At 63.1% G+C, this 8,477-nt stretch overlaps 2 protein-coding genes across 2 annotated transcripts in view; both read left to right on the top strand.

Annotated features, from left to right (window-relative positions):
* The window catches only part of CLN6 (CLN6, transmembrane ER protein), an 8,934-nt gene extending 4,575 nt beyond the window's left edge, over window positions 1–4,359 (top strand). Inside the window, exons 2-5 of the mRNA XM_021714364.1 lie at window positions 1,086–1,274; window positions 1,503–1,558; window positions 2,506–2,628; window positions 4,046–4,359. Of these exons, the coding sequence (XP_021570039.1) occupies window positions 1,086–1,274; window positions 1,503–1,558; window positions 2,506–2,628; window positions 4,046–4,316 (639 nt within the window). The 3' untranslated portion in view covers window positions 4,317–4,359. The remainder of the gene's footprint in view (window positions 1–1,085; window positions 1,275–1,502; window positions 1,559–2,505; window positions 2,629–4,045) is intronic.
* A 3,290-nt stretch (window positions 4,360–7,649) lies between these two features.
* Window positions 7,650–8,477, top strand: part of CALML4 (calmodulin like 4) — a 5,560-nt gene continuing 4,732 nt past the window's right edge. Inside the window, 4 exon segments of the mRNA XM_021714365.1 lie at window positions 7,650–7,678; window positions 7,680–7,718; window positions 7,720–7,771; window positions 7,851–7,881. Of these exon segments, the coding sequence (XP_021570040.1) occupies window positions 7,650–7,678; window positions 7,680–7,718; window positions 7,720–7,771; window positions 7,851–7,881 (151 nt within the window).

The following is an 8,477-nucleotide window of genomic DNA, read 5'->3' on the forward strand; positions in this document are numbered from 1 at the left end:
GGGGGGAGGCGGAGTGGCCTCTAGCCGGCAGGGACAGAGAAGCCTCAGGGAGGGGCGGGCCAGTGGGTGGTGTGGGAGGGAGACATGTCTGGGCAGAAGGACCGGTAGACAAGGCTGTGGGAAGCTGTGAGGTACTGGGGAGGCTGAGGCGGAAGAAGTGAGTGGGAGATCGGGGGGAGGACAGGTCCCGCAGGGAGGCTGGCAAACTGGGTGGTGGGAGAGGGGCGGCGGGGGCTGGCCTGGCCTCCGTTCTCTGGTCTCTGGCCTCCTGGACTCTGTTCTCTGGTCTGGGGATCCCTGGCTCTGAGAAATCGCTGGGAGCAGGATGGGGGCTTCCGGTTCACACTTTGCCAGATCAGGGCTTTAAGACGACTGCAGGTTGAGCACCCCCAATTCAAAAACCTGAAATTGGAAATACCCAGAAATCTGAAACTCTGGGCATCCTCGTGACACCACACGTGGGAAATTCTATATGAGTCCTTAACACAAACTCTGGTTCATGCAGTTATTGAAAACAGAGCGTGAAGTTACCTCCAGGCCGTGAGTGTCAGGGCATATGAAAGTCAGTGAATGCGCGTGTAGAATTGGGTCCCCAAGATAGCCTACTATGTCTATGCAAATACCCCCGAATCTGAACCCCCAGACATGTCCGGTCCTGAGCGTCTCGGCAGGAGGCTGCTCAGCCTGGTCACTGTGCACTGCCTCTGTCACCTGGGAGAAAGGCCTTTCTGGTCCCAGAGTTGGGGCAGCCCCGGAATGCCACCTTTCCCAGGGTGCCCACCCCACCTGACATTCCTTCAAGATTGCTGTGGGCTCTCATTCAGAAGTCCCAGGGTCTCTGCCGCCGGCCCAGCCCCCTGGGGCCCAGTGGGGGCATGGGTGGGGCGGACCTGAAGCCTGGACTCTGTGGAAGGCCTGGCCTCAGCTCTGGCGTGTGGCCCTCTGCCTGTTTCCTCCCTGGCAGAAGGGTGTGCTGTCCCTCGGTCCCGCTGGCTCGCAGGGGCCATGTGAACCTCAAGGCCGGGCCGGCCACTAAGGGGACCCGCCACTTAGTGGGCCATGCGGTGGTCTACTCTGACCCGCAGCTCGTGGAGCGGTCTCCCCGCACGCTGCCACGCTCCCTCACCTACGTCAGCATCATCACCTTCATCATGGGTGCCAGCATCCACCTGGTGGGCGACTCCGTCAACCACCGCCTGCTGTTCAGCGGGTACCAGCACCACCTGTCCGTGCGTGAGAACCCCATCATCAAGAACCTCCAGCCCGAGACACTGGTGAGGCCCCACTGGCCGGTCTGTCCTGGAGACTGGAGAGATTGCCCAGCCGCCCCGCGCTTCTGCCTCTAGCAGCGCCCCCCCCTGGTGGGACGTCCGTGGGCTGGGGGTGGCATGTCGCCTGGGCCCCCTCCCAGGACAAGGCCCTGGGGGTTTGGGGCTGCTGGGGGAGACCCAGGTGGGAGGACGGCGGCCTCTGACCTGCCTCGCCCTGCCCTGCATCCTCAGATCGACTCCTTCGAGCTGCTCTACTACTATGACGAGTACCTGGGCCACTGCATGTGGTGAGTGCTGGGTGCCAGGCCACACACGTGCGGCGTGACAGTCATGGCCCCGCCCTCCCTGGCTCGGGACACCCTGGGCGACGCTCTGGACCCAGGTCTCCGTGTGCCGTGTGCAGCTGCTGGACTGCAGCGGTGCCTTCTCTTCCCCTGGGCACCTGTGGGCCTCGCTCCCCGACCCCCTTCCAGCCTGCAGTGCCCATGGTGGCCACCAGAGGGCAGCAAGAGGCTGCTGTCCCTCCCTGGCCAAGCCTGGAGCCAGGAGCGGGGAGGACGCAGCCCTGACAAACACCCCCGTGGTGATATGGGGCGCCTAAGAGGAGACCCCATGGCGGCAGACCGGCTCTTTGGGAGTGGGGGAAGCTGGGAAGGGCTGGTGGGGTGGGGGCAGGGTGCTGTTGTCCCAGCGATCAGGACCTCGGGGCGCACACTGGGAGGCCGGGCCTGGATGGCGACTCCCAAGAGAGCCAGCACTCATGCACACCCTAGCTCGGGCATTCAAGGGTCTGTTCGGGGCAGGGAAAGTTGGTCCTCCTGGCTCAACTGCTGTCTCTGGCTGTGGGCAGAAGAGCCGTCCGTGGGAGGCCGGGGGCTGGGGAGGAGGAAGCAGCAGAGGACTGGAGGCACTGGAGGGGGCTGGCAGTGCAGGTGGGAGAGAGGGAGAGGGTGGGCTTTTGGGATGAGCCCCACACTCCTGGGAAGCCGGCGGATGCCCTTTGTTTAACCTGACCTCAGATATCAGCCTGCCCAATGGCCCCCGCATCTGCATCCAACTTCCTGGCCCCATCCCACCCTTGACATCCAGCTCAGCACAGGCAGGGTGGAGAGGAGCCCCTCACCCAAGCCTGTGACTTGTAGACCACGACATGGCACTTTAGGGGACCATGAGGATGGGCTAGGGTGCCAGGTAGAAGAGGCCTAGCGGTCTCTGAGACGGGCCTCCCTTGCAGGTACATCCCGTTTTTCCTCATCCTCTTCCTGTACTTCAGCGGCTGTTTCACGGCTGTGAAGGCTGAGAGCCGGATGCCAGGGCCTGCCCTGCTCCTGGTGGCTCCCAGTGGCCTGTACTACTGGTGAGTGGACGTGGCACCGGGAGAGGGCGGGGCATTTGTGAGCCACAGCAGTAAAGGCCCACCCCGGCCACGTGCCCGCCGTGTGGCTCAGGAGGGACTGGCCCCTTAGAGCCACTGCTTCCCCACATCCAGCAGGGCCATGACAGGCCTCAGTGTGGTAGGGGGGCAGGAGACAGAGTGAGGTAGCTCTGGCTTGTCCTCGTGCCCCGGCCCCTCTGTGTCTGCCTACTAGAGCCCGGGGCCAGCAGAGTCCAGCTCCCTCCTCTGAATGGGGACAGTGATGTGTTCCTCTCAGGAGACGCAATCCTGCGGGAAGGGGGACCTCGTGAGGTGCAGAGCCCCAGCGGTGGCAGCCAGATGGGGTTCCCTTGGGTGCGCTCTTCCCATTGTGTAGACCCAGGCCTTAGCTGGCCCTGACCCTGCTTTGTCACTGCTGCCCTGGGGACAGGCAGCCCAGCGACTATGGGAGCCATGGAGGGGTGGGGGCAGCCCAGCCCTTCTCCCATGGGGAGTCTCTGGGTTGATGCCATGGGCCTGCCTCCTGGCCAGCTCAAGCCGCCTCCTGGCCCCTCCCTCATCCCCGTGGGCAGAGAGGATCCACCAGGCTGGATTGCTGACCTGTGTGCTTAGAGGACAGAAGTGGGGGGCACAACTACAGCAGGAGGGAAGGAGGTTAGACAGGAGAATGTCCTGCTGGTTTTCACCATGGTGGGGTGACCGCAGAGGCTACAGCCACTTGGCGGACAGTGTGCTCTCCTCACAGGGAATGGTCACAGGTCTCGTCAGGACCTTGAGAGCTTGGCCTCATGTGCCCCCTTCACATGTGAGAAAGCAGGACATACCCCAAGTTCATATAAGTTCCCTGGGTCCCTGCTGCACAGAGGCAGGGCTGCATGTCACTGGGTCACGGTCAGCTCTCTGGTGCCCCTGGAGGCAGGTGGTCCAGGCCACCTTCAGAAGGCTCCTGCAAGTGTCGCCTAGCACCTGGCGGTGGTGAGGCACTGCAGGGCCCCTGGGAGGCTAAGGATGTGTCGCAGTCATCAGGGAGGCCACCATGACAGCCTCCATCCCCGGCAGCTGTGTCCCAGGCTCTGAGTGAGGCAACAGCAAGTGGTGGGGACTGTGGCACACTGGAAACACCCTCTGGTGCTTTCCCGTCAGTTTTGTCTTGTGGAACCAGCTGAGCCTGAAGTCAACCTTTCATATGTTCCATTCTGGAACTGCTGGCAACAAACTCAACACATTGAAAACAGTGACCATACACGCCTAATCCACATGCTGCCCATGGGCCGCGACTGGGTGGCCGAGGGAGCGGCTCAGACTGGTGGCAGGGCGGCCTGTTGGCAGGGCAGGGAGGCCGGGAAGGGAGGCTGGGACGGGAGGCCGCCCCACCACCTCATCATGCCTCCCACCACAGGTACCTGGTCACCGAGGGCCAGATCTTCCTGCTCTTCATCTTCACTGTCTTCGCCATGCTGGCCCTGGTCTTGCACCAGCAGCGCAAGCGCCTCTTCCTGGACAGCAACGGCCTCTTCCTCCTAGCCTCCTTCGCGCTGGCCCTCCTGCTGGTGGCGCTTTGGGTGGCCTGGCTGTGGGATGACCCTGTGCTCAGGAGGAAGTACCCGGGCGTCATCTACGTCCCCGAGCCCTGGGCCTTCTACACGCTCCATGTCAGCAGTCAGCGCTGAGGCCCTGGCCCAACTCGGCACTCGGGGTGGGAGGTGGGCATGGGTGGGTGGACACATGTGGGTGCGTGTGGACGTGTGTGTGTGTGTGGCCAGGTGTGTGGAGACAGGTGGGTGTGTATAAACGTGTGGGTGTGTATGGACACGTGTGTGTGGACAGATGGGGTCATGCCCCCTGCACGTGGATCGGTGCACACACGTGATGTGAGTGCATGTGGCTGTTGTGATTGTTTGGTCGGGTCTCTGGTTTGAGTCTCCTTGGAATGGCATTAGCTGTAGGGACCATGTCCAGACCAGGACCTGCCTGCCCTCCTGGGTGCATGCCGATCTGGGCCCTGACCACGCTGTCACCACTCAGGGCCGCTCTGCCTCTGGAATGTTCTAGTAGCCACGTGGGAGGATCCTGAGTGGGCAGAAGCTGGGAGGGGCTGGCACATCACCCACCACTCCTGCCATGGTTCTCTTGGCCTCCTAGATGGGCTTGTGGCCCCAAGGGGGTGAGTGGGCAGGGCCACTGGCTCTGGGGCAGCCTATTTGGTCCTAAGGCTGCCACTCCTGGCCCGGGGGGTGTGTGGCCCCAAACCCTCCCATGCCTCAGCCCACCTGACCCTGGTTGGGGTCCAGCTGAGCCCCTAACTCATCAACCCAGCCCGCTGTGCTAGCCCAGCCACCCCTCCCTCTGCAGAAGCTGCTCCAGCCTCCATTCTGGAGGGGTCATGACTCTTACTTCCTGGTGGCCTGACTTGGTTTTGAGTTGTCACTGAAGGCAGATGGCCACACCCTGGCCCCGTCTCTGACCCCTGCCACTGGGAAGCCTCCGTCAGCCTTGCCTTGGCCTGAGCCTCTGACTTGCTTCTGGCGCTGCCCCCATGGTCAGGGCCCTTTCTCAGCGTGCTGCTGCCCGCCGCCTTCCCCAGGCCAGGGTCGGGTTCCCACCACAGGAGCCCCGTGGCCACATTTCCCGGCCAGGGCTGGCCGCCGTGTGCTGTGGGTCTCCAGGCTACCAGCCTCCCCGTGGCCCGCCTTCCCACCACAGTCTCAGGGAGCCCTGAGCCTCAGCCTCTCCTGTCGTGTTGGGTCCCCCATACCCCCTGGGTCCCCAGCCTGAGGGCGGCAGCCCTGGGTGTCACGGTGTGAATAAAGGCGTGTGGCTAAGCCTGGCTGTGGCTGCTTCCTGCTTGGGATGTGAACCGAGGAGGAGGGAGGGCATCCCCTGGGCTGGAACCTGCCGCTCTTAGGCTGGGCAGGAGCTGGTAGCTCCCCCAGAGCCCTTGGCCAGACTTCGAGAGCCCCGCAAGCTCTATCTCACCAAGCACAAGCCTCTGCCACCCTCCGCGCACTGAGTGGGTGCCCCAGGGGTGGGCAAATTGGGCCTCCTGATAGAAGAACCAGGCCAGGGCAACTCTGGCCCTGCGAAGTACCCGAGGCCGGGGCAGAGGCGCCTTTGGGGAGGTGGGAGGGAGGTCCTTGGCCTTGGATAGGTCGCTTGACCTCGTGGGGTCAGCCTCTCCACCTGGTCCCCAGAGGCCACAGACAGGAAGGGCAGCCCTGCATCCTGTCCCCTTGCTGCATATCCCCTGTCCCCCAAGTTCACCTCCTCTGTGCCTGAGGCGATCTGGTGGATGTTTTATTATAATCTCATGTGGTAAGGAGGGGCTGAAGCTTACACCATTTGGGGCCCTATGAAAAAAAGTGAATTAAAGGCATGAAAGTGAACACTTAGAAGCCACAGGCTCTGGGAGCCCAGAGGCCCCATGGGGCAGCTCCCCTGACATGCTCGCTCAGAAGGGCCTCACTCTCCTGAGGGCTGCGGGCTAGAGGTCCCCAGGGGCGGCCTCGGAATGGCAGAAGAGAAGGCACCTTCTTCACTTCCCCCCATCGGAAACTGTAACCTGGGCCCAGTGGGTAATCCTGACGGCTGGGATGTAGGAACCAGCACACTGGGCCCTGCTGCCCCAGCTGTGGCCTGGGTCTGTAGGCCCAGCCTCCCTTGGGACACCACCAGACGTCCTGGGTCTGCACTGAGCCAGCTTCCTTCCCACCACCATCTCTGCCATGCACCTGTGTCCGTGTGCTTGGGTGGCTGGAACAATGCCACAAAATTGGCAGCTTAAAACAACAGAGGTGTAGACCAGGAACGGTGGCTCACACCTGTCATCCAGCACTTTGGGACACCAAGAAGGGAGGATCACGAGCCCAGGAGTTCAAGACTAGCCTGGGCAATGGTGAGACCCCCTCTCTACAAAAATAAGTAAGGGAAAACAGGGTGACTTTGGCCTGCCTCCCAAGCCCTGACTGACTTTCCTGAGGCTGCTTGGCCAGTCCCCCCCACCCCCATCCTCCCCTCCCCATCAGCCCAGTGGGAAGCAGCTGGGAGACACAGTGGGGCGGGAGTTCTGTCCGTGAAGGGGTCAGGAAGGGAGGGTGGTGGGTAGGGGCGGCCCGTGCATGGACCTGGCTCCAGGTATGTCAGGTTCCTTTCCCCTGGGCAATGGGTGCTGGCTGGGCCTCGTGCACTGCCCTGGTGCGGTCACCCCTGCCGGCCCCGACATGTGGGCCAGGCTTGCAGGCAGACCAGCCGTGCCACAAGCCTCCAGCACCACGGCAGGGAGTCAGGATCTCCTGGGAGAGCCAGGGTGCCTGCAGGGGCTCTGGGGACTGCCCACTTGCCCTACTTCCTTGGTGGGGGAGGGGAGCCCAGGAACCACTGGGGATCCTGGGGTGGTGGCAGCTTCTGTGGAAGGAGCAGGGAAGGTGGGAAGAAAAGGGAGCGCCTTCCCGGTGGGGGAGGCTGTGGCCCCGGCCCCTGGGGAGCCCGTGGTGGGAGGGAGAGAGGCCTGGGAACCCAGTAGTCCCCCACCCCACCTGGAGCCCTCACAGAAGGAGGAGGGCTGGCAGCTGCTGAGAACTGGCTAGGCAGTTCTCCCAGCCATCCTACCATTCAGCCAGTGAGAAAATGGAGGCAGAGAGAGACACGGACTCCACAGTCACTCAGCAAATCAGCAGGAGGGACAGGATGGAATCCAGGCCAGGCCGAGGGCACTGAGGCTCCTGCAACAGCTCCAGTCCCCTTCCCGCAGCAAGGCAGGGTGTGGCTGCCCGGTTCTGGGAGGAGTCTGTGGGCTCCCAGCAGAGTCCCAGGTGGGAAACCAGGGCCCCCTTTTTGAGTTTCCCTGACCCTCTCTCGGATCTGGGGCTCACAGAAGGAACATCAGCGACCGTCCCTTTGCTGTGGCCTCGGGTCACAGGGACCCCAGTCCCAGGGGAGCCCTCTCAATACTAGCCTGCCTGGGCGGGGAGTCTGGAATCTGACCCTTGGCGTTGAGCCCCGTCTCCATGGCAGCTGCGCCCTTATTACCAGGGCCTCGCCCTGGTGGACTTTCGACTTGAAGCCGGAGGGACTGGAAGAAGAAGGGGCCGGAAGCAGCGCACCCACGGGCGGCAGCCGGCGGCAGGATGGTGGGTAGGGGTCTCTGTCCCCTGGTGGGCTGCACGGCCTTGCGTGGAGCCCCCTGACTCCTCCTCTCTCCACTGCAGGCCAAGTACTTTTCCCAGGACCAAATTAACGGTAAGTTGGGCCTGCTCTTCAGTGAGCAGCTCTGGCAAGTCATGGCTCAGTAGGTCACTCAGGTGTGCTGGCGAGATGGCGGCAGTAGGAGCGCAGGGCCACCCACAGGCCGAGACCACCCAAGGGCCAGGGTCACAGCTGCAGGGAGTGGCAGCTCAGCGGGCGTGGGGGGAAGGGCTCCCAGAGGGAACTGTGGTTTCAGGGGTCCATATGGTCTACAAGCCAGACACAGGACAGAGCTCACCGGGGTCCCCCAAGCCTGGTGGGTGGATGTGGGGGTGTAGGGATGGAGAGAGACCGTTACCGTGTCGGCTGATGTGGGAAAGGGGAGGAGCTTGTGATGGACTGAGACAGTTAACAAGCCCAGACTGGGCCTCAGGGTCCCCATCTGTAAGGCAAGGGGTCTCCGAGGACCCCTCGGCCCAGCAGCAAGCCCAAGCAGGTGTGAGCACGTTACCCGCAACTGGGTGTCAGTGTCGGTGGCACCGGGCTCAGTTTCCACAAGCAGTAGGGAGGGGTTGGGTTACAGGGAACTCGGAGGTGGCTCAGCAGGAGAGGCCCAGCATCCCCCAGGCTCCAGAGGCCGCTTGCGGCTG

The sequence above is a fragment of the Carlito syrichta genome, unplaced genomic scaffold (genome assembly GCF_000164805.1).
Source record: "Carlito syrichta isolate Samal-C Ts95f unplaced genomic scaffold, Tarsius_syrichta-2.0.1 Scaffold305635, whole genome shotgun sequence".
Taxonomy (NCBI): Eukaryota; Metazoa; Chordata; class Mammalia; order Primates; family Tarsiidae; genus Carlito; species Carlito syrichta.